This window comes from Betta splendens, chromosome 21, assembly GCF_900634795.4.
Source record: "Betta splendens chromosome 21, fBetSpl5.4, whole genome shotgun sequence".
Taxonomy (NCBI): Eukaryota; Metazoa; Chordata; class Actinopteri; order Anabantiformes; family Osphronemidae; genus Betta; species Betta splendens.
Genome location: NC_040899.1, coordinates 3688831 through 3714770, shown reverse-complemented (window position 1 = coordinate 3714770; position 25940 = coordinate 3688831). Strand labels below are relative to the sequence as shown.

The 25940-nt window shown below is 45.4% G+C and overlaps 1 protein-coding gene across 3 annotated transcripts in view; it reads right to left on the bottom strand.

Moving 5' to 3' along the window:
- The window catches only part of arhgap20 (Rho GTPase activating protein 20), a 48023-nt gene that overhangs the window by 11838 nt on the left and 10245 nt on the right, over nt 1-25940 (bottom strand). For 2 of the 3 annotated variants that reach the window (XM_041068951.2, XM_029136109.3), the window contains 6 exons: nt 21545-21735; nt 7864-7949; nt 2141-2317; nt 975-1124; nt 426-467; nt 68-152 (listed from right to left, as the gene is read on the bottom strand). In XM_041068951.2, the coding sequence (XP_040924885.1) occupies nt 68-152; nt 426-467; nt 975-1124; nt 2141-2317; nt 7864-7949; nt 21545-21628 (624 nt within the window). In that variant the 5' untranslated portion in view covers nt 21629-21735. Of the gene's footprint in view, nt 1-67; nt 153-425; nt 468-974; nt 1125-2140; nt 2318-7863; nt 7950-9863; nt 10168-21544; nt 21736-25940 lie in introns of those variants that run through there. The other variant, XM_029136111.3, reaches the window with a different exon arrangement.

Sequence of the window (25940 nt, the reverse complement as noted above, 5' to 3'; positions counted from 1 at the left end):
GCTGCCGATGTGATTAATTACCCGCAGTAAAAACACACCGCATCCAGGCAAAATGAGAGGATCTTACATAGGCACAGTTTCCAATATCCTTTGCAAATATCTTCAGCGGTATGGTCTTTGGATCATCCTTCTGTTTTCCCTCAATTATGCGGCTGGATGCAGAAGGAAAAACAAAGAAAGTGGGTTAGCATTCTTGTTAATGGCAAGATTCATCTTAACTATCTACAACACAGACATTCGCTGTCAAAGGCTGTGGGTCCGACAAATTCATCTCAGCACAACTGTCCATTGCTTTTGCACAACGTGATTACTCTCATTCACTCTGATCCAAATCACATCTTTTCTGCGCTTTAAGGAAAATTTGCTTTGTGATCAAATATTAAAGTGAACCCAGCAGGCAGCTGGGGGCGTGGCCAAACATTTACCTCTTGATGAGCGCCAGCCAGTTGTCCTTGTGCTCCTCAGAGCTGAGGGTGAATAAAGAGAGTCATAAAACACAAACAGAGGAAATCATGAAGCTACAGTATGTTTTACTCTCTTATGTAACTCGCGCTTGTTTAAAACCTCACACTTTGCTTTGAGGCAGACTGAATTCCTAGAGATGGAAATTTTCATGGGTGAGTTTTAATGAGTAGGTATGTGTGCAGTGAGGCAGGTGCAAATCCACAGCACACGATATATGGTTGCATTTTTATGTTTGTGTTATCTACTCTATTCTTACGGATGATGAGTTGGGCAGTTTTACGACTGAGAACTGCCCTCAGGCTCCTAAGTTTATGGATTGTGTGGTTGTGTGTTTAGTCTTTTAGTTTTTTTTCTGTACTGTTGGAACACAATGTACTCCTTGAGTTAGATTTGACTCAGACAGATAATTGTATCTGAGGTGCAATAAATACAGATATAATGAATAAAGCTATAAAAGAGGAAATGAAAACCCAAGCGAGGCTCATCTTGTCTGTAGAATCCGCAGGTACCTGAATGTTGCCACACAGTTGCAGGTGGGCCAGCCCATGACGAAGCTCCGGTCTGGGTTGGTGCTTCCTTCACACACCTCCTCCATGCAGTTGGCCGTCCACATCTCACAGACTCGAACTTGAGCCTTTACTTTGAAATGAGTGGGAGACCTGCGAAAGAATAAAACAAATGCTTTACTTTGTGCAAACTAATTAAACATTTACTTCAGAAAATCAAACACAAAGAACATTCATTTTTGCAAATTAGTTCCACAGGGACATTACGAGGATCCCCTTTGGTTTCAATCTGAAAACCTTCTTCATGTAACATATTTCCATGAACCACTAACATATGGAAACCCTCATTATAGATACAAAATATTAAAAGACTGGAACTATTCCAGAGGTTGCACGCAGGCTGTGATTATACAGGGGAAAACTTCAAATGCATGCATGTGGCACGCACACAGTCTGAGCCATTACACAAATAACGCCACACATAAGGTTTTACCCCCACACACATACCAACACACATTCCTCTGATTCAGCCGCAATGTAATAAAGACAATTATAGCACATACTCTGTGTGTGGACGGGTCAGCTCCTCCCAGTGCCTCACGGATCCCAGGACAGACCACAGAGGTCCTGCTGTGTCTGTACTAAAGTGTGCGTGTGTGTGTAAGTATACTTTTTCTGTGTGTTTGTGCCTATGTCTGTTTGTGTACTTCAAAAGCCTGAGTGTGTTGTTTCTATTTGTGATGTGTGTTGTTTCTATTTGTGATGTGTGTTGTTTCTATTTGTGATGTGTGTGTGTGTGTGAGTGTGCGTGTGCGTGTGCGTGTGTGTGTGTGTGTGTGTGTTGCAGTCTGTGGGTGGGGAGCCCCATACTGCAGGCCCAAGGCAGGCTAGTGCGGCTTTGATCTGAGTCAGGCTTCATATGGATTTAATTGGCTGAGAAATAATTACATACCGATGAAAAGTGAGGGAGGGACAAATGAAATGGGGAGAAAGGGGAGGAGGACGGGGGAGGGAACCAGAAGGACGAAGCTCTGTCCGCCACAGATTCTGCTTTAGTACCAGAAACAGGCTCCTCACAGTTGCTGTGTTTATATCTCTGTCCTTATTTCTGTCACACTCACACAGCCACATTAACATGCTCCTTCCACCTCGCTGTCATTTCAGCTTACTTGGCCTTGGCAACAAGCATCGTGTCCGTGAAGAGGAAGAGGTGTCTCTCCTGGGTCTGAAGGCCCGTCTTTAGCTGCGTTTGGACGTGACCCAGGAAAACACGGCCGGGACACTCAGCCAGGAAGGCCTGGATGAGGGGACTGGACTCTGGGCTGATGGGGGTCAGGCAACTCTCCCTGGGGGACGAAACACATTCAATGGAATTAGGCGAAAACAGTGGATTTAAATTCTTTAATAAACTGGGTGCATTTTGTGCACATGAACACAGAATGTTGAGGAGGAGGAGCTGCCTCCACCCAGACACAAATGACAGACAGGTGAACCTCACAATGCTGAATTCAACAGGCAGCGGCAGCTAAATCCAGATACACCTCTCGGTTTATGACGGACCTTCATAATCACTCTGCTGCTGTTGATGCAACAGCTCTGGGAGGTTTTCCACATTACTCCCACGTTGTGGAATATCGATGCAGACGTAAAGAACACGGGCCGATGCTGCGGCGAAGCAAACAAACAGCGAGTGTAGGCTGCTCAAATGCTAAGAGTTGAGTGTTTATCTAATTCTTTTCTTCATACCAATGTCTCTCAGTTACTGTATAGCCACACATAATCAGGCTTTGTCAGCAAAATAAATATTGGACGTTTGGACCTGCAGCTCAATCACTTGGCAGCAAATCACGTCTTGTGTTTCGTAAGACGCCCGGAGAAATCTGTTCCATATTATTTGCATGTTGTGGAGCGACACAAAGATGGATCTGTTAACATAAACAGCCAGAAAAGGTTGGGATTGAGCTGCAGGAGCTGCCAGCATCACTGGAACGTCTACGGGTACCAACATTTCACAACGCACCCTTGATCCAAAACCCCACTTGTCTAGTTTGGACCCGTTTCTCTAAATCCCTTTGCGAAGGATGGATGTCATTTTAAATACTTTCCTGCCAGAAATATCTCATAAGTGAATTGTAATTACAGTTGTGTATGTTTTATTTGTTTTCCAGCTGTCAATCTGTGCCACTGACGGGAGGATGTAAACAAAGAGACATTTTTGGAAGAAGAGGAAATTATTTGAGCACGCCAACCTTTCCTGTTTATCCCACAGCAGCAGATAAAAAACAAATGTCTACTCACACACATGTTCTGTCTCTTTTCCAGAACACGCCCAGAGTTTCTGCTTCCATGTCCTGTCTTACCTCTGAGCCCACACACAAACAAACACACAAACCTCTGTTTATGTCTCCTGAATGGAGCGAACTGCGAACTGTCCTCCGGTGACGGTGGACTTGTTGATTCTCCACGGCGGCTTCAACTATTTATTCTTTGATGTTTCGCAGTGAAGACGCAGAAACTCGATTCTCCCATGCACCGAAATCGTTCCAGCCACGTTATGCAAGCGACGCGTTACATAATTAATTAGAAAAAAGACGCATGCCCTGGGCTGCCTCCCCTGTTGTGTGCTTTTGTGCGTCATCCAAAAATAAATCCAAACGGAGCTGAGTGAATTCAATTAAAAGCCATGGATGCAGCCAATTAAGACTTGGAACTCAAACACAAACTCACTGGCACTTAGAGTTAGGGAGTAAAAGTTGGTCTGAAGGCCTCCCACACCATGCTTTATTGATTAGAGCAGGAACAAAACTATTTATTGTTTGAAAAAAAGAAGAACGCTTTCCATGTGGCAACCGTGAAACTCTTCTACCCCCTTTAAAAACATTTGGATAACTAATCCCTTGCTATAAATTATGCGCTTTATTCCTTCTTTGTCAGGAAGATAAAGGCAACGACAGTGCGTGGGCTTGTGTCACTGCGCGGCAGGCCTGTGTTTCACCCTTCCCCTTGTTCTAATTTCCTCTGCAGTGGAACTAATTCCAGCTCAGGAAGCAGGTCTCTGTCCTCTCATGGTCAACGCTGGGCACCTGCTGCGCTCCCAGTGTCATGTCACATGCCGCTATAGGCAGCACTGCAGGGGTGAGTGGAGAGGGTTCCTGGCTTCCAGAGCCCCAGAACGGAGCCTGAACCGCTCCTGTTGAGCTCATCCACTCCAAACATGCTCGTCTCTTCCTGCTATCAGTGCCGACCCGGGAAACGCTCCCATCACTGGAGCCCACACACACACTTGTACACAAACCCCCCTCTGAAGCCCCTTTCACATCTCACTGCCCCAAAATAAGACAACATCTTCCGTATTCAGCCCACATCCCTCCCTCCTGAATGTGAGACTGACAACTGAGCCAGACGCCCTTTGAGTCTGATGGACGAGTAGCTCATTGCTCCATTGTGCGTCATGTGATGTTGATAAATTGAGTCTTCAGTCCGCCCGTGCATTCGCGGCCCCCTTTGTTGGGCCACGGCTTCGCGGGGAGAACTGTTGACTTTTTGGGACACAATGAGGGGCCACAGGACACCACATACTAATGTCCCAGCATTAATATTCAGCAGCACCAGGCAGAGTTTGAATGTAAAGGATGACGCTTCTATCTGAAAATTTCTTCATTCCCTGCATGTGTCTTGTCTCCTTGTTTGCTTTCTATAAAAATGTCATTTAGCCCCATAGGAGAGAAGCCGTGGTCACAGATACAGAGAGGCATTATAAGGCATTTTAATGAGCTTTTGTTAGGAGGAGAAAAGCAGAGAAACGTGTCCTGCCATCACAGGATTCCTGTTGTCTGCTCAAATGAAGCAAAACAGCAACACGAGGAGGTGAGGAGAAACTAGACTGAGTGAGCTGAGTAATTCACACGTCCTTACGTCAGCCTGAGCACCAGCGTGTCTACACGCCCTGAGGACAACAGCTGGATCAACAGCTGTAACGCTCTCCTCACTGCTGGTTCAACTTCTGTCTCTTACTCCACCTTTCTCTATGTCGGACGGTCTGTCTGAAGACATTCTGTTCCCTCATGCACCCAGGTTCGGTTGAGGCCTTTTTTTCTTGATAAACAGCCTCATTTGTCTAGCTGTATATTTTAGGGGCTTCGTTCACACCACTGCATGACTATAACAGGACACGGCATGAATCTGCTGCGGCCTAGCATCACCTCTGGTACCGAGTGGCCGACCCTGACGCCTCAGGGCAGCAGTGGCACAAACCCATGAAGCTCCATCCCAGTGCAACATGATCAACCCTGCAGATGACCCCGCGTGTTATTTCTAGATCTTCTGTATCATCATGCTACAGATGCTTCACCTCTGGTAGCAAATGGAAGATCCTGTGCTGGTTCTGTTCTGGTCCGCTTGGCTCCTTCATTAGAAAGAGTTAGAAACCACAAAATGTGATGCTGATTCACTTTCGATGCGTGTCCATGCGTGAGCAGACACGTGTGAATACTAGCATCAGTTTCCAATCTGTTTGTGTGTCATTTAAGGAACAGCTACGACTGTGTTTAACTACATCTCAGTCTGTCGAGACAAGCAGCAGCTGACAGCTCAGTGTGTGAGACGCAGGAAAGTGTTAAAGGATGATGTCATTTTGGACCAACACGCGCCAGTTTGTACCATCCACAGTGGAGCTTTAGCAGCTGCTGCGGCAGGAGCTCCCAGATTAAAGACAAAGTGACCAAGTCACATTGACTTTACTCTACTTTCTATGACTGTCTTCTCTTCTTTCCACCAGCATTACCTCATCCTGAAGCTACTACGGCTGTGCCGGATCATTTCCATAGGCAAAATATTCAGTCATCTCTGGCTGACACACAATGCTCCCTGTCTAAGCGGAGGAAACGCAGACACACTGTACAGGAGCATGAGGTCAGACTCATCAGTTAGTAAAGCAGAAGTGGCCAGAGGCTATCGGCCATGATATTCTGAGCAGAGTTCACGATTAAACCAGGAAATGCTTTAGTGCCTGTTCACAGCGCGTTCTCTGTCTTTTCAAATTCAGTCAGATTAAAATAAGTACGATGATGTCAGTCATATTTTAACAAGTACTAATGAAAGTGATGAATCCATGCATGGGTGTCTCTGTGGTTGAGTGAGTGAGAGCATGAGGTTAAGGGTGTAAGCCAATCATGTGTTTTAATGCTTCACGATGCAGCCACCTTCCTCCCTGCAGGATAAATTTCATGGCCCGAGCGAGAGGGGACTTAAACAAATACCCTGCACTGCACGTCCAGAGGCTGAGGGATGAGGTATTACTTCTGGATGAGGTGCAACAGCGTGTGTGTGTGTGTGGAGGTGATGTAGGTGGCTGAGCTAAAGGCCAGAGAGCCTTTCAGCACCTCCTGATGTGATGGGAAAGGCAGGAGAGCCAGAGAGAAAGAAGCCCTCACGTTGGTGACACAGAGAAGGAAAAGAGTTCAAAACGTGAACTCCTCGTTGCAAAAAGGAAGCAATCAGTGAAGTGTTTACATACACACGGACACTGTTCAGCTGGAAAGGAAATGTCCATATGCAAATAAGGGCTGATCTGCAGAACATAACTGCTGAAAGACATTCACAATAAGCTACTGTGACCTTCCACCCTGACCTACTGGGGGTCACAGAACCAGTATAGCTTCATATCTCTCCCGTGGTAACACCCTGCACACACACATATCTGCATCCGGGCACTAATAAACATCTCACACACTCAGTGACATGATAGGTGTTGACCCCAGGTGACCCTGACTGGCTCCTACACCGCCTGATGAGAGGTCAAGGGTTAAGGGTGACAGCTGAAAGTGTCAAGCCCTGGCTCCATTGCTTCTGAGACTAAGACACACACACACACACACACACACACACACAGGTCAGACCTGGACAGTCTAAGCCTTTGTCTGCATTTCACTCACTACTCTTTGCCTTTCTATCACTCTCTCATTGCCGGCAAACAGAATAAGTGAGTTGTCCCTCCAATTTTCTGCTTCACAACACACACACACACACACACAAACACACACACACACACACACACACACACACAGGCCCTGAGAGCACTGACCCATTTAATAGTGTGAAGTGTTTCCTTCAACGCTGCACTAAATGGTCTAGTTTCACAGTTTAGCGTCCTGCAGACCAGCCGGATGTCCCTCTGTGAGCCAGCAAGCACACACGCCATAAACTTTCAGACAGTCGCAACCCATAAGGCTGCAGCAACACACGCGAAGGCTCACTGGCCAACATACAATGGCGTGAAAGAGCTCTAGGGTTCACTTTAAAGTCTCTGCCTTTGAATCCTTTCTTAAGAAAATCTTTATGTCCCTTTGAACTGTTTGTTTTCTCAGGACAAGCTGATTTCTTTATAACATGAATGGTTCATGAAATGGCATCAATGCCCAAAATGCCTGCACTGAGTCAAACACAGTCCATGGGACAAACAAGGTTTCTAGTAAATAAATAGCGTCCCAGAGGACTTGGTAATGGCTCTGACCCTGTTAAAGGAAGAGGAAGAGATTTGTGCGATACGAGGGTGATGAAAAGCCCGATAGCTCTGGGAGAAGCATGCATGAAAATCCTCCTCTGCGCCATAAATGAGTCAAGGAGGCTTTAAATTGATTTGAAAAATGTGGGAGAACAATCAAAAATGTTGTAGGAAAGCCTAGTCTGTAAAACAAGGCTGAAATGTGGAGTAATCAGCTACAATCCTCATCAGTGTTTGTTCAGATGAAGGGATGAGAAAATACAAGTTCCCAATAAACCCAGTAACAACATCAGCCGCTCTGTGTGTGTGTGTGTGTGTGTGTGTGTGTGTGTGTGTGTGTGTGTGTGTGTGTGTGTGTGTGTGTGTGTGTGTGTGTGTGTGAGCTCATACCTGGATGTGCTTCTTGAGCGGGTCAGTGCTTTGCTGATGACCAGCGAGGGAGCTGACTGTCGCCTTTGGGCCAGAGTCTTCATTTTCTGAGCAGGGAGAGAGACAGGCAGGTGAACGCAGGACCATAATGATAAAACAACATGAGTTATGGAGACGGACACTGAAGCGTTGCTCCGTCAGCAGTAAAGAGGGAAAAGAGGAAGTTCACTGAATAAAGAACATAAATGACAGAAGAGAGAAGCGTCGTCCAGCAGTTGCACAACGTTGAGGCCTCCCATTCTGCGTTCGCGCTGCGACGTGACAAATTAGAAGCTCCCTCCCAGAAGAATGACAGGCATCCGTGTGGGCGCCGCAGCTATTTCAATTAAACCTCATCTATTTACACCGAACCAAAACCAGGAGCTCCATAAACGTGCAGTCCTGCCTACGCATACAGTAACGCTTTCCACCGGAAAAAAGCTCTGAAGAAATTCTAAGCAGCACCAGCAATAAATAACACGGCGGCGCTCGTCTAGAAGGTAAAACATGGCTCGTGTTCATCACGCGAGCACTGAAAAGTCAATCACCATCAAATTTAAGGCTCGAGTCATAGATTTGGATTTGCAGACTTTTTGCACGGTTGAAGGTAAAACCTAAAGTGTAGGTGTGACGTAACTGACAGGTTGGATGAAAACACGTTGCATAAGAAAAGATAACAACGAACTTCATGCGAAGGAAAAAAAAATTCAAGCCCAGACATCTTGAATTCTGATGATTGTGCACAGGCAGCGAAGAGGAAGCAGCTGAAGCTTTGAGATCACTTCAGCTCACTTTGCAGCGTAAACACTGATAAAGCGTTCCTGGTCTGCGTGTACCAGCCACGCATGCTGAGTGCAGCTCACGGTGAGTCCTCAGCATTCTGAGAAACACCTCAACATAAACACAGTCCATGTGGACAGCCTACATTTTTGAAGCAGAATTCCTCACAACTCTTCAACCCTGAACAAAGGCCAACAACATTTATAGATTCCCAATTTCCATAATAGAAGAAGAGAGAGGTGTATAATTAAACAGACATGAAACGTTACTGTGAAAATTCTGAAAAATAATGGGAAATCACCTTTTAAGAACAATGTAACATACGTACAAATAAGAACACTGATGTTGATTCTACTGGTTGTTTTTAACATAACTATTCATTTTTTTTTCTTTTGTTGTCATCAAACAGTGGTTTGTTGCAACACTGGGTCTAATCTGTGCGTCCAAGTGACGAAAGGTGCAGTTACACCGTCAGAACACGCGCTGAGCGGTGGCGCTGTTTACTGCGAATTTACCGTCGAGCTGATGGGGAATCACCGATCTAATCAGAGCCAATCAGTCCGTGAGCAGGACTAGAGAAAGTCATAATGAAAATAAAATAGGAATAAAAATTATTATTGTAAACAGGCAGTAATTAAAGGTTAAAACAGCCAGTTTTGTTGAGTATTACACAAACCAGCACAAAGAAGTAAAATCTAGCAACAAGTAATAAGTCATTTGCAGTTTTTGTGAGTAGAGAAGCAAATATACGTAAAAATAGTATATATTTTTTCCAGAATATCAAATGTAGACGCGTAAACAATTCAGAATGGGTCCTTTCATTGCCGTGCGCAGCGGATCCTGCCCAGGATTCAGTGAGCGGCATTTATTGTGCAGGTCCAATCACACCTGGAGAAGCGCATCGGGCAGCTATGCGCACCCAGTCCAAACCAACCTACGGCGACTACAACGATCACCTGCACGTTTACACGACTACTGATTCGTACTGACAGAAGAACTGCAAACAAAGAAAAAACCCAGATTTAACAGAAAAATGTCTCTGTCCGGGCAGCGATGAGGCTTTAAACACACAAATCCTTTACCAGTTAGAATGGGACTATTCATTTATCACTGGAAACTCATGGGACCACTCAGCGCGCAATAACGCACGAGGACGCGCCGCTGGGTCCGCATCCTCCACCGTGTGAGCAGCCCACCGGTACCTTTTTGTTGTCTGGAGGCGCCTTGCTCTCTCCCGTCACAGAGTCGGACCTGTTCTGTCCCATGGTCCCCTGCTGGGGTGACATGGTTTCCATCAAGCCAGTGTGGATCCACGGGGCCGAGCGCACCGGCGGTATATTCCCATGATACGAGCGTGAGGTCCAGAGTCTATGGGGCGGCGAGCAGAGCGCGAGCGCGACGGGGGTCCATGACGGAGGAGTCTGTCGGCGGGTGGACGCGTCTGCGCTCGTCGGTGCGACTCTGAGCGAGCTCCGTTTGCTCTGCGCGCTGCTTCTCCGGTCCGCCTCTACTGCCTCCAACGCGGTCAAGTTGGCGCACGCCACTTCCGCCGCGGCCTTTCCAAAATAAAGCTCCGAGTTCGTGGTAAGGAAGCTGCTTTGGAGAAGCGTTTTAGTGGCTCTATTAAAATCAATACACGAATTGAAATGAATACATCTCTTTATCATATAGGACACAGTCTTCTATTTTACAGGTAACACTTAGACCTGACTTGTACTGATCTCCACGTATGAAATCGGCTTCGGCCTGTGTTTTCTTTTGAAGGGCCGGTCACGTTTTCCTCCCTGGCAGCCGGCGCCACATAGAAGCCTGTGTTCTCGTACCACAGGAGAGCGGCTTGTGGAGGGTCCGGGCCAGGTGTAAGAATGTGCTCCAGGGCCAAGAACAACATGAGTGATGAGGAGGAATGTCCGCAGCACATCCACACGCATGACGCATGGAGCGTTGGCCTCAGAGCTACAGTTACAGCACATCTCGCTGTAGGTTACTTCCCGAGCGGGTGGGAGTGTTTACTTTCCAAACTTTGAAGGTAATCGGAGAATTCCCATCTCTGTTAACGTGGACTTTCGCCAACGCAAGCAAGGTTTTAGGATTTGGAGATTAAATCACTATGTGCGCTGGTTTCACACTTTGCACATGTGAGCATGTTTCAAACTCTTATGCACTTATCTACTTCACGGGGCCGTTTTCCAGGCAAGTGTCTGCCCTGCACAAACACAAGGTATGCAACAATTGTTCCACGTTATCTGCCCCATGAAAAGTGGCATGCACATAGAGATAAGAGCCCGATAGCGCCTCGTCATCTCCTTTGATCAGGGCAGAACCTGCATCAAACGACAGACGATCAATACGTTTGACTTCTGACGCAAAAAATGATCTCAACAGCCACAAAACTAATTCCCTTCACGCTGCCGCTGAGTAAACAGTCCTTTTGATGAGGATCCAAGTCCGATTTGCTCTCGAACTTTAATTACCCTAGTTTACACGTGAAACCATAGCTTTTGTTTCCTGCTGTTTGTCATGAGAATCCTGCCTGGAGAGGTCTAGAGCCAAAGAGGCACGACTAAAGCTAGGGTGTGTCAGAAATGTGGTTGGAAATGCCACTGGTTGACCACGACTGCGACTACAACGGCGAAGTTCTGTTTCTACCTCCTTAGTGCAGCAGTGAGGTGGGAGGCTGCGAACAATAAAAACACTGTGTTTTTCCTTCAGTCTCCATGGCAAAGGCAACACATCGCTCCATGATAAGCTGAAAACACACTTTACTCAGCCCAAATCCTCAAAACTGGGTCACACACCTCACTGTCAGACACCAGCGAAAGACTCCAAGATTCTTCTCCTCATGCTGGAACCAAACTTGGCAGAGAGATTCAGGTCAAGACAAAACTGCACTAGTTATTCTCCCTGAAACAAGGGACAGAAAATCGATGCCTTTGTGAATATCATGTCCTTTGACGTGTGTCAAAAAGGGAACGTGTCCATCACGGCTGAGGAGTCAGGCTACTGAAAACCTGAAGCCAGATCAACTGGGAGAGCAAACTGTTTACTCCATCGAGAGAAAATGATCTGGAGAGAGTCCAGAGCGGCTCATGAATGCTTTATTCTTGTCTGCATATGGTTGGAGATTTAGGGTTTCACTGTAAACACACACACACACACACACACACTGAGGACCTATTTTAAGAGCTCGCCTCCCTCCCTATCTCCTTTGAAAACAGGGAGGGTGCACCCAGCGTAAGATGAACCGATGAACAGTGCAGAGTTGAGCATCCACCAGCCGGGACGGACGCCTCCATCTCCACCGCGGCCGAGGCCACACTCCAATGTCTAGAGCCAGAAATAAACACAGAGCCAGGGTTTCCTGTTGTCCCTGAATAGGATGATCCAAAGGTGTCCGGGTGAAAAATGACTGAGGCATGGTTGCACGTTGGGTTTTGGATTGAGAACGTTGGTTGACCAGTCGCTATGATTAACAAGGCAACGGAGGCGATGCTTCGAGCAAGCAGAAGCTTCATTCCCTAAATGCCTCCTGCACTCCCCATCCACCTCTAGCTTTTCTGTGCTGCAACATCTGGATGAGGGAACCACAAAAGGTTGCATGTATAAAAAAAAGTGAATATTGCACCTGTACAGTCTAATGTAATCCAACACTGTCTCTGTTAATTATACTTTTTAAAAGCTTAGAATTTCTTTTATTTTGAACTTGAATTTTCACGGCTTAAAAAAAAGACCCTCCAATCTTCTCATTTGCACTGTTTTCATCCTCACAAGCTGAGTCCATCAGCCATGCACTCCTCAGGGATTTACGTTCCAGCCCTTAAAACCTCTGAGACAAACACCAGGGTAGTTATGGAGAATGAGAAGGTGGAATTTTTAGCAGCGCTCTGCTCCACAGTCAGCGTGTCTCTGTCTCCTTCAGTTTGTCTAAACATTGTGGCGCTGAGAGGCTGAGGAGGATCAGGCCGTGGAGGAGACAGACGGAGGCGGCGCTGGTGAACCAGACTGAGACAAAGCCTGTGGTGGGAGGCTGGGACGGACTCAGGTGGAGGAGACGTCCCAACAACAATGTGCTGCAGATGGAAAGTGTGAGTTAGAGGAGCGGCACGTTTTAAGACTCTGCAGCAGGATCTGCATCACATCTTGCAGCCTTAAATGGGCAAAATGTGTAGGTGCAATAAAGAAACAAAAATATCAGAAGAATCTGAACAAGATTTGATCACTGGTCGATGTAGCGATGACAGGCAGACAGACAGGCGATCAGGGAAACATGCAATCACACAAACAGATGGTCTGTCTGTTGGTAGTTACATCTGTTATGGCATTGGTCTCACACACACACACACACACACACACACACACACACACACACACACACACACACACACACACACACACACACACACACACACACACACACACACACACACACACACACACACACACACACACACACACACCCCTCTTCTCCTCTTCCAGACCCTATAACCTTGCTAATCTGATTAGCACAGCCGCCCTGCACAGTGAGGCTGCTACAGTATAGACACACTGCTCTATGCGCTGTTGTTGTGACTGGATCACCTGTGCTGCGTTTGTGGCTCTGTTGTCTGGGTTATTTTTGGCGCGTATTACAATGCTACTATTGTGATGATATGAGATTTGATTATTAAAGCATTCCACTTCCACTAGAAGGCATGTGAAGGATGCAGCAGGGCAGGTTGCTCTTCCTCGTGCTGACAGGATGGTTGGTTTCATGTCGGTGCCAGCAGCAGGTTCAGCTGAATGGGGTTTCCGTGTGAGAGCAGCAGGGGGTCCGGCACGGGAGCGTAGCAGCTTGAATCAACCAATCGAACAGCAAATGCGCTATTAGTGGGATTTGGTGGGATTTCCTGGTGCTCATGGGCAGATGGCACATGCAGCTCCACAAAGATCCACAGAAACCATCTACAGTTCCAAGAAAAACTGACCTCATTTGGTCGTCGTTTAAAAGCCTCAAGGCTTCAAATAACATGTGCAAACCCTACTTCCTTGTTGTCAGATAATTAAAACACACAATTGGAGTAATAAAATAAAGTTTATGTAAGGATAACCACAATCTAGTTCCTGCACTGTGGAATATTTGATTAAAAAATGGTCAAGTTTACCTGACATTTGGCATAACTGCATTAATTAACGTAAAGACAAGCATCTCTCTGGCTGTTTTTGTAACTGCACCTTCTTAGACTCATCCACCTGCTTCTGGTGGATATACTGGATCTGCAGCCTCACCCCCATGACCCCGTTAGCCTCTATATAAAAGTCCTCTTCTGGTCATTTTTCCCCACACAAAAATCAGCTCAGTGTCTGGCTTGCATACTCAGATTCCCAGTGTAAACACAGCACCACAAAGCATCAGGAGCTGCTTGCATGAGTCCTTGGCTCTATTTCAACTGTAACTTGACTGGCTGATATTTTGTTTTCTTCATCCAGACCACTGAAAAATATGATGTCAGTCTGTAAAAGTTTATTTTATGTAAGTCCAGGGAAATCATCCATCTTCCAGGGGAAGCGTCCCTTTGGGCAAAACAAAAAGTATGACGGGTCCAAACAAATGCTTGAATCATCTGAAAACATTCCTTCTCAGAGTAGAAGTGCAAAGACCAATAAAGACATTATTATTATCACAACAAAAGAGAGCGGAGTGGATTTAAAAGTCACGACCGCACTGAAATGTCAGCAAACAGCCGAGAATAGTTCTCGAATTCTGTAGATTTGGTGCTATATTCTATAATAATAATAATAATAATAATAATATTCATAATATCACTACAGTATAGCGCCCCCTTTAAAAGATTGTGAATACTGTGACTCGAATGATACTGTTCTGTCAATTATGTGACAGAAAGCAAATCTGGAAGAGAGAGAGAGAGCGAGAGAGAGAGAGTGGCTTGAAGTGATGTCACTGCCTGCTCTCATCTCTGCTGCAGGAGTCAGACAGATAACCGAGGAGAAAAACTAATCAGGAAGGTTTAGAGGAGGGGGATAAGTGTGTTTATGTACACTTCAGTCAGCAGCTTAAACACTTTATCAGTCATGGTGTAGATATGTTTCTGAGGCTGTGTCCATCTGCCAGTTTGTGTTGTGTAGGCGCAGAGTGACGCGCGCTCACACACAGCGTCAGCAGGGCTCTGTGTGTGAGCCGCTATCACTGCCAGCCACCTCTTATCATCCCACCAGGGGTTAAAGGTCAACAGGTCAACACCCGCATTCCTCCGCAGGTCAGTATCATTAGTGGATGCTGAACCAGCTCAGTCACAATGATGACAAATGTGTGAAAATATCAGTGAAGACTCGTCTTTAGCATTTAATGAACGTTACATATTGGTCTTTTTATTACGTGGCCTCTAAAAGCACAACAGTGGAGAAAGGATAGGATGGGAAACATAAGTAGCCAGTAGTCAAGGGGTCAAAGGTCGGAGCTGGCCAGTGGTCTACAGGAAGAGTGTGTGACTATGATGCATCACAGGCTGCAGTCCATAGTGGGAGCTGCAGTCTGAGTCCATTCCTCCATCAATGAACGGACGTGGGGATGGAGCGTGCACGGCCGCTTGCGGAGCTTCCTGGAACCTCCTCCATGAAAAGCGAAGCTGATCTTAGTTAGAGGGAACGGCTTGGTAACGTTGTAATTTGACAGGATCCTGTTCCATTGCGGCTCCACTTGCCCAGAACGAGCGAGGAACGCACGGTCTGGGTTCTATTAAAAGGCAGCGATGCACATGTGCATGTGCGTCTAACCGGCTCTAGTGTTGGCTGTACAGTGCCAGAAATAAACCAGGGTCTGGACCAGAAACGCAGTGTTGAACTTTTTCCACAATTAGCCGGCCCTAACGGAGGAACACATACAGCGAGCACATGGCTACACTCACTGACACCAACCCAAAAATGTTGACTTACACAATTGTCACAATTGCAAAAATGTGTTAAACGCACGCAGACGCACACCCAGAGCTTCCTGTTTCTGCTGCCAGGGAACGCCTGCTGCTATATTTACACACACTGTAGGACTGTGGCTGCTATAATCATTTTACTGCGTATTCAGTCATTCGCTCTGTCAAAACAAAACGAAGGAGAAAGGTGCAGAGGGTGGAGTTTTGGCCTGATTCTCTGAATCTGTGGCGTCTGGTCACGAAGGAGCTACTACTGGAATTATCTTTATATAAATACTCTACTCTGATGCTACTTAACCTTTGTATTTGAAAGCAGTTGTAGGTATTAGTGTGTGTTATTTAGCATGAGTGGTTCTTCTTCTATGATTTAAATGTCAGCTTGTAGTTTACCCGTGTCAACAAAACAACGAGGCCATTTAGCAAATAGCTAATCATAGATCAATGTACAAGAGCAGGTGCAGCATCAAGTCTACGAGACTGCTCCAGGAAGTAATTATTAATTTATTTCTTTTAACTTAACACAAGCCTAAATTATTGAGCCCAACCCTAACCTAGTGTTTCCAGCCTTTAACCAGATCATTTCACTAAACGTGTGAGGGCCGGGCATCAGTGCAGCCACAAGGACGGCGTGCTGCCATATCACATGGCCAGGCTTTTATCAGCATGAGGTGTGAGTAAAATCACTGCAAGTGAGCAGTGGCATCTACAAATCCCCTGCAGTAAAAGTCAGTTCATCTGCTCTAAAAAAAAAAAAAGAGAAGTAAATGCATCACTTCCTTTGAGTTGGAGGAATTTTTCCCAGGAAGGAGCTTCTAGGCAGCAAGTTTTGGAACTGGAAATGAAAACATGCAGGCATTACTGTGTTATTTCAGTCAGTCACACAGAATTTACTTTGGGTGGCTTCTGAAAGGCACGAGTGGTGAAATGGCACTGATGTAATCAATGGATATGAATTCTAGTCTGCGCATCGAGCTGCTTCGAGAATTTAAATCTAGGTTACACTTCCTTCTTGCTTTTGCATATTAGCACATGCTTTATGGTCCTCGCTGCTTTCAGGAAGTCATAACAACTTCCTTCTCTATGAACACATTGAACAGAATCAAAAGATTGTGCAACTGGGCTGCATGCGTGTGTTTGACTGAGGAAGCTTGTGCGTTTCTCTGAAGACTGTCGTCCAGTGGAGGCTAATGGACAGCTCTGTTTATTTCTTGGCAGTGGGCCACATGGTGGGCAGCAGTGAACCCACATACGTTAGGGGCAAATCATTATAGTGTTGCAGCAGCAGAGGTTTAGCTCCTGTTGAGGTGCAGTAATGAGGCCTGCTCTAAGAATAGCTCCAGTGAACTGAGAGGGTTATTATCCGCCGTCTCTCTTTCTTCTCTTTCCCTTTCTTTTTCGGCAAACAGCTCTTTATCTGTCGCCGTCAACATGTGGAGCGCCGCAATCTTCTCTCTCTCTGTCGCCACATCTGAAAACCTTATCTGCAGAAACGTGATAAACTCCCCTTTGTTTAAGTTCTGCATGCTAGATATACAATAAGGACCGATGTGGGATCTGGTAATATGTGCACTCAGTGCTGTCACATACATGGTCACCTGTGAAGCAGTGTGCATGACACACAGCACACGGCTGACAGCGCAGCAGAAAGTTGCTGGTGATCGAAATTATGATAAGTAACCATGTGCAAGCATTTGTGTCACTGTGCATGACTTAGTTCATTTCAACATAGCTGACATAGCTGCATAGCTGAGCTGAGATCTCGTTTAGGTTTTGTTTGGTTTTGGGACAAAACCCTGTAAAATCTGGAAGTGTTCATCCAGTGAGTGGCTTCAAACCGTGCAAATGAGGTGCAGATTAGGGTGCGTTGGAGGGTTAGAATGTAGAGTGAGGAGGCAAACACTCCACACGCCTCCAGCTGCAGTGGGGTTAATAACCTTCATTTCTGCCCTTTCTGTAGCAATGCTGCTGCAAATCCTCTGCATTATCTTATAAACCTTCCTCTCAGCATAACAGTCAACCACAATATATATGTGTGAATATCAGCTTCGAACCACCAACCACAATCTATCAGTAGCCTCTGCACCTCAGGCCTCCGCAGCCCTGAGTGTCATTAGGTCGGTCACATTTTGATGATCACAGATGTGATAGGGCTGTTATCTGAGTGATCGAGACACAGAGAGCGCCAGCTGGACACGATGCGACTGCTGCAGGAAGCATGAAAAAGCGTGCAGTTCTCATCCTACCACAGCTGTTGAGCAATTGGACTGCATGTGCAATATGTCAAAGCTTTAACATTTGAAAGATGACTTGCAGAGCATGAACAAAAGCAAAATGCAAGCGAATCCAACAAAAACTGGCGTGAAAGTCCTACTCGTGCTTTTGACGAGAGCGAGAAATAATAATAGTAATAATAATAATAATAATGATTATGGTACAGGATACAGTAAAGTGAACATACACGCGACCACTAACCAAGGCTGCAGGTGCTTCCCCTCAGAACCGTTACAGAACAGAACCCTGAGACTGGTTTGGTCCAAAACCCTGAAGCCCTGGTCGTTGCACTTTTATGTAGCAACCAATAAACGTGGAGAAGTTTCCAAACTCATGCCGTCATTTTATCCAACTGGTCGACTTATAATCTTTCCGTCAGATTTCCTTCACCAGATCAAATAAAGTCTAGCGGGTGAATCACTGTCTCCAGTAAGTCAGAGGTCTTTTTGCTGTTGGTGTCATTTTTCTTCATCCTTCCCTGTCACCAGCACGGCTATCCGGTTTCACACGTGCTGGTTGTACAGTATGAAAACAGACCCGTGCATGATTTCACACCAGCTCCGCCTCAAGAAATCCACAGTTCTAACCCAACATCATGATCAAATTACTTCACAGATGATTCAGGGGTGAACACCCTCAACACATGCACATGCACACACACACGCATGTGCACGCACGCGCACACACACGCACATGCACACACACACGCACACAAACACAAAACTGTATAACGGCCACTACTGATAGGTAACAGTTGTGTTGGGTTATGTTGCTATAGAAACACATAAGATGCTCCCAGTGACCCAGGCTTCTACAGCATGAATTGTTTACTGTTGAGTAAGTGATAAAATTAGTTTCGAGCGTTTGCATAAAGTCACATGAATACTGCTGGTTACCTGCTGGTCTATTTTGCCAGCCTGTTCTCAGCGTATTCATGGACGTAGCAGCAGAGGGAGCTACACCTCTCACTCGCCTGTTATCACAGGCCAAACACTTCCTCCTCGTTCCTCCTTCTCCATCTCTGTGACTGCCACCCCTCCTCCCTCCCTCTGCCCTCAGCCTCATTGTTCCTGCATCTTCCTCTCCTGCTCTCTAACCTGGGAAAGTGTTGGTCATCACTGCAGTATAATCCCTGGTCTTATAGCGGGTTAATACTTCCTGCTGCCATCCTAATGTCTGAGACTTCACAACCTGCCGCGTCACAGCCACCGTTTGAAGCTGAAGAGAAGTAACGCAGCCTGACATTGAGCCTCTTGTTCTCCCTGGAGAGGCAAAGCCGCGATGGTGACACGTGACGAGGCCTCGGTGAGCCAGAAATGCCACCCATGAACACAGAGATGAAAGAAGTTCAGTCAGAAATTAGACCCCACTCCTGAAACTTGTCAGAAAGCAAAAGGTTTCAAGTTAAGCCTCGGGTTTTCCACTGCAAGTCAATAAAATGATGGTGTAGGTTATACTATGCAGCTACATGGCCATGGATGCTGGTATTTACATTCTGAAGCCAGAAAACCTGACTTTGTTGAGGTCTACCTGTTCTTGTGTCTTCAGGCCAAGGTCTGGACCTCTATCACACCTGCCATCCACCACCACACAGTCACATCACCTCACTTTGCAGAACTGATGCTGAGAACACAAATGCGTTGCCACTGTCCTGAGGTCTGAATGTCTAAGTGGACGGGTTCTCAATTCGTTCCGTCTCTGACTTTGGTGACTTTGCCTCTCAAACAAGGACAGATTCCTAATCCTCAAAGGAATCTCTCACTTGCACGCACACACACACTGCACGTGTATAGAGAACAATCACATAGCTTCATATAGCTGTGATGTTAACCCCCGAGCCCTCACACAGACACACACACAAAACTCGATACAGACACACACACACTCTGCACGTCTCAATACAGCACACACACAATGCATCAGTGTGACCTCACGAGTTACGACCTGGGGCCAGTAATGATATAGCTGTAAAGGATAGGAGACAGTGACTCTGAACTCTAAGCTGCGTATGTGTGTCATTGTGTCCATGCCTGTAAAGCCAAGGCAGAGGAAAACACCAGATTATGATCCCCCGCACACACACACACACACACTCACCTCACTGACCTCCTTCACGCGTTTAAAAATCACATCCCAGTTGACTTTCTTGAGTCTCCATACGTGAATGTGCTTAATTGTACATTTGATAACATCTTGGATAACGCATAACACATGGGTCTAGATGTTTATACATTTCTTTGCCTATAGATCTAGAAACTAATTCAACTATTTCGTTTTTTTCTATTTCCAAGTGTTGAAATCACTTGGCCCGGTATGAACCATTTCTTTAAGTTTAAGCAAGTGAACAATCACACGTCAGATCAGAATCAAGATGTGAAACACATTTCTCTGATTGCTAATACTGTAGCACCAGCAAACATTTACAGACGCTATGTGTTGGTTATTATTGCTAAAAAAACAATCTCATGTAATCTGATGTAGCGCCTTAGTCAAATAAAAGGAGAGCACAGAGTTTGGCTGCTGCTTAATACTAATACTGTACATTCATTTTCTATAAGCTGTCATAGGCACAAAAATCTAAAATCCCCTTTTATTTTATTTATTACTTAATTGGGAATGACTTTTAACCATAAACTACTACAGTGAATGGAGAAGGTGACGATACACTGGAGTGCGTCACAGTGGAGCCGTGCTTATGCTCAGGGATGTGTCTGCGTTTCCTTGCTGTACTTTGCTTTCTTACTATAGTCCAAACACAGGGTTAGGACCAAGTCCACGTATTTGTACAGTCTGCTAGCTACAGTAATTGTACAGCGGCTCCTTTAGTCCCAAAGAGTCGGCGGCGCTGCACACAAACAGCATTCCTCTGGGTCTGTGCCGCCGGAGCGCCGCCTCACATGACTCCACCTGACTTCTACTGTACGCACACACTCTCGCCTGCACCTTCACGACCCCACACAAGGCAACGTTACAGTGTAAGCACACGATCTGCAAAAACACAGCCAAGTCATTTTCACAGAGGGGAGCAAACAACAGGAAAAACGAGGGGAATCTACTGCAGCCAGGCTCACGAAAGGAAAGACATGAACATTTTGACGGCTAGTGTTTTCTTCTAAAGGAAATCACACTGACAATAAGGTCGAGCGGCTGCATAGATGCTCTGTGAGTGGTCTAAATGTCCAAAATCACGTTATTATCATCATCAACAGCATCAGCAGATTATTAATTAATTAATTATTAATTGTTGTGATGCATTTCAGCAACCACATACTTTAGGATGGTTATTTCATCCAACACAATGGAAACTTTTGCATTTGCTCTTTTTTTCTATATATGTTCACAACAAACAAACTCAAACAACATGCTTCAGCCCCCCATCACTGCAGAACGTGTGCCGTTTGCAGCTGAGATAAAACTGGTTATCTATAAAATATTAATTCAAGAATTCAAGAAGGTATCTGTTGGATAGAGGCTTCGATTGGTCATTACCACCATCATCATCATCATGGTGGTAATGACCAATGTTTCTTGTGTGTGCAACAAGTGGTAAAACACATATGCTCCCACGACCCAGTCTGATATGCAGTCGCCTCAGTGACTCCCCAATACTCTACAGGTTTAATCAAAGGGGAGCGTTAGGAACCCCCCTCACCCTGCTTTTAACCCAAATACAGAGAAAAGAAACCTACTTTGATGTTGTGGAACTCCACACAGCTCCCGGCCCGGCCTCTGCTCGTGTCAAAGTGCTCGTGCTCCATCCCTAACATATCCATGACTGGCAGCCTTTGTCCTCCTGCTACAGTTCTACCAGCTTCTTCTTGCTTTAATTTGAATCCTCTTGTGCTTCTGGTCGGGATCGGTCTTCATCCATTGAGAGAAACTAGAGGCAGAGAAGTTCAAGCAAACTGTTCATTAACAAGCATGAAACAGGCAATTTCCTTAGACTGAACCCAGACTTAACACTCTCTCAGCCTCTCTGCTCATGCCTGTCTGGCTGGCAGGGTCTTTAGTCCTGACCAGGCGGTCAACCCCACCCCTTCCCACTCCCCAGTTATTCCACGCCGGGGCAAGCTTGTCTGGTTCATTGGCTAGTCAGGTGGAAAGGGGCAAACAGAGGGAGCTGCTGAGGGCCACAAGGAGGAGGAGGAGGAGAGGTGTAAGGAAAACGGATGAACAGGGTGAGACCCAGGGCTGACAGCATCCTCCAGGCTGTCACAGATCAGTGTGCTGCTCAGAAATGATGTGAGGAAAACACTGTTTACAGGGTCGTCCTCAGATTCTCAAGTCTTTCTTCAGCATCAGCGGCGGGGCGGCTCCAAACTAAGCAACAGCTAAATGCACAGACGAAGCAGGATCTTTGTAGCTGGAAACATTTCCAACCGGAGTCAATGCAAACACCAGGCGCAAAGAAGGAGAGAGCCTGCAGCACACAACAAGCCAGACGAACTGAGATCAGCCACAAAATAAACATTGCTCTTTGTATTTGGGTCAGTGTCACCCCGCGCTGCTCCAGCAGACAGATACTGTACTATGCTGGTGCTGTTCACCTCCACCCACTGCTGCCCCACTGTCCAACTGCTCTGCGCTGATGTGAGAATAGGCCATTGTGTTGAGTCATGGAGCTTGAATAGGGAGAGGGTGTTTGTCTGGGTGAATGTGCATCCTCTGTTAACTTGTACTGTATCTCATCCATCACTGTCTGGTTATTTCTCTGCATTAAGGACTTATGCTAATGATCTAGTGTTTCTTTGCTAGTGATTTAATTTAATGCCAAACAAATCCCATTTTAGATCCACTTCAAAGACTTTGAGTATTTCACTTGAACCATTGTGTCGATTGAAGTGGTTCAGGAGGATTCCCACAGGTTTTGGTGGCATGCTGTAAAAGGCGCTGTGGGACAGAGCGGCATTCAGGTCTCACATGAAACCGGCCAGAAATAGTTGTGTCAAGACGGGAAAAAAAACACCTTGAGCTTAGGTGAGATGTTTTACCTCTGCATACTTTCTCACCTTCCTCGAACCTGGTGAATCTCTGCGCGAAGCGGCTGCAAATGTCGGCTGCTTCAAAACAACCCAGCAGAGAAACTAAAAGGTATGAGAACAAGCTTTCAGGCGACATCCTGTGAATCTATCATGCAGTGATAGCTTCAGTCGGAGGTATTAGACACAGGAGGGTGAGAATAGAGTGTGTGTATATATTATATATATGATGGAGTCCTACATGATATAAGGCCATTAAACGCATGTTGAAATATCTAATGTGGATTTCTAATCCACTGCTTCCCATTCACCATAAACCATAGGCACCAGGATGAACTGGCAGCAAAACCACAGACCTTTGAGTTCATATCTCACTGCTATACTGACTGGGACCCTCTGTGAGTGGCCCAAAGCAAGCGTCTTTGTCTCCTTCAGCACTCGGCAAGAGGTGCAGCAGAGGTTTCAGTGCATGGAACCCAAAACACGTGAAGACGCGACACGCCTCTCCTGGAAGATTAGACCATGAGATACGGTTACTGGTAAAGACAGGGCTGAAAGGATTAGTGTGAGATTGTTTTAATGTCTTCTTTCACATCTGAGAGGAGGAGAGACAGGATAGACAACGTGACAAAGCCTAAGAGTCATGAAATAAAACCCAGAGCAGGTGAGAGATTACGAGGCTTCAGTTACATTGTGTGACTTTAAATCATGACCTCAGCGGGTTGGAGCAGTGTTTGCTGACATTTGTGATCCTCACAGGCTGGAATGGAAGTAGATTCAATTGCACAAAGTCTGGAGGGAAGTTAGCACAGATGTGACTTGGGTTCACACAATGACACTGAGATCATAATAAGTGTATGTGGAAGTATCAGTTCAATGATTGACATTAGACGGGCCGTCACTGAACTAGACTTCCTGAATTGGCTTTGTGACGGCTTCAGCTGAACACTGTTGTCATAGGACACATTAAGTAATTCTACTATTACAGTACTTGTCCAGTCTTTGTCTAATTGTGCTGTCATGGATATTAACACAGAATGTTCAGGAGCTCTTTTATTTTCTCATTTTCTGTTTCTGTTGTTGCTCATGTGAGACTGTATTTGCTGTATTTCTATACTTTTAGTGAGACCCGCTACGATCACATGCTTTAAAGTAGATTTCATTTTCCATAACACAGCATTAACAGAGGGGCACTACAGTAACTTTTGCACACGACAGCACATTTCACTTGATTCCTGGAAAACATCACCACAACCTTTCAGATGATATTTCACAATCAATGTGGGGCTCACATTTTCTGGATTCCAGTGATGAAGTTTATTTTCAAATTACAGCCATAAAAACACAGTGAATTATGATTCCTGAATGCAAGTTGCTTTTAATTGCTTGTCCCCAGACTATTTTACTTGGCAAATACCTGAAACGATTAAGAAGGCTGCAAGACATTCATTGTTTTACATACAGTAATAAAGCCAATCCCCATAACTTACTGTATCTTGCATTAATTTTTTCATTACGTCAACTCTGTGCTGACCCTTGACTCTGTGTCACTCCTCCAACGCTAGCACTTGAGGCATTAAGATAAGATAAGATATTTTGACATCACATGAAGGCTTGTTTGGACTCTTTCTCATACTCAAGCCTAATAGTTCTGGGCTCTCCATCTCAGTGTGTTTAGGTTCGCCCCGTGCTCCAGTTTCAACAGTTTATAGAAGCAGTGTGTACGTATATGTAAGGATTATGCTCCCGCTGAATCTGTGTAGGCTGGAGAGACATTTACTGTGAAATCTAAATGGGTTTTTATATCCTGCTGTCCAATAAAATGCAAAAATGCCAATAAAAGTGTCTTTTAAAATAAGCCGTTGCAAATTTAATACAAGGAAAACTTGACGGATCATATTAACCATAGACACATACAAGAGATGTTTGCATGTGCATGTTGTATAAGCCAAGTCAAAATCCGCCCTACTGTACCAACTGCAACCACTGAATTACACTAAGTTTAGTCGTCCGGTGCCAAAACTATCATGTTCCCACTTTTTCTTTGCCAGAAGATGAGCCAGAGGTTTTTGGCTCAGGTATGAATACTAGGAATATAAACAGTCCACCACTAAGAATAGCACTAAGCTATTTTTTAAGTATTAAAGATAAAATACATATTCTCTATAAGAGGGTGGAAAAGCAGTACAAAATCTCTCAACCAAATCAGTTGTAAATTAGAGATGCCCTGTGGAAGTTCTAGCACCAGTTACATTATAATGCACCTCCTGGCTCCTCACTAATTAAGAGACACAATCTTTAAACAAATGGACATATCTGTATTTGGTCAAGTCAGGTTTTGCACACATTAAGCATGGTCCATAGACAAGACACGCTAACCTTGTAGTAGCACTGACATCTAGTGTCTGGCAGCTGTCCAACAACATTGAAGGGGATCAACAAAGTCCTGAGCACATCAGCATGTAAAGATTTAAAGATAACATATTAAAACCATGAGCCAAATGGAGAATATACCAGTGCCAAGAAAAGACCCTTGAGCCCCTCCAACACAGCAGCAATGGACGTATCACCTCCAACCATCACAGAAAGCTGTCTACTTGATAAACCTAAGACCACAGCCACACAGCTCAACAACAGCTACATGACCCACAGAGTCAAAAGCCTAAATAAACTAAAAATGAGTGATTTCCAGTGTAACATTGCATTAGCTTGCATTAGTAACGTTTCACTCTGTGACTTTAGGTTGAAACCAGCAACTGCGTCTATGTGTCTAAACATTTTATAGGTGGAAATCAATGCACCAAGATAGATTAGCTAATCTAAGACAGAGCTGGGACGGATGGAGCCCTTGGAAATGGGATGAGGAGCTGAAATGAAGCCTGTTGCATCAAGGACACCATGAGCTTTTCTCCTCCTTTATGTAATTCACTGTGGCTTTAGGTAAGCCCACCAGACCATCCAACCTTTGGTCTGGCTCTGGATTGTTACTAATTGGATCATGGGTACTCAAGCTTTAATAACGCCAAGCAGACAGTTGACACAGACGAGTAGCTCAAGCAGGCGGAGCAAAAATAAGTGTCTGATTACTGTCCACAGTCTTCATTTA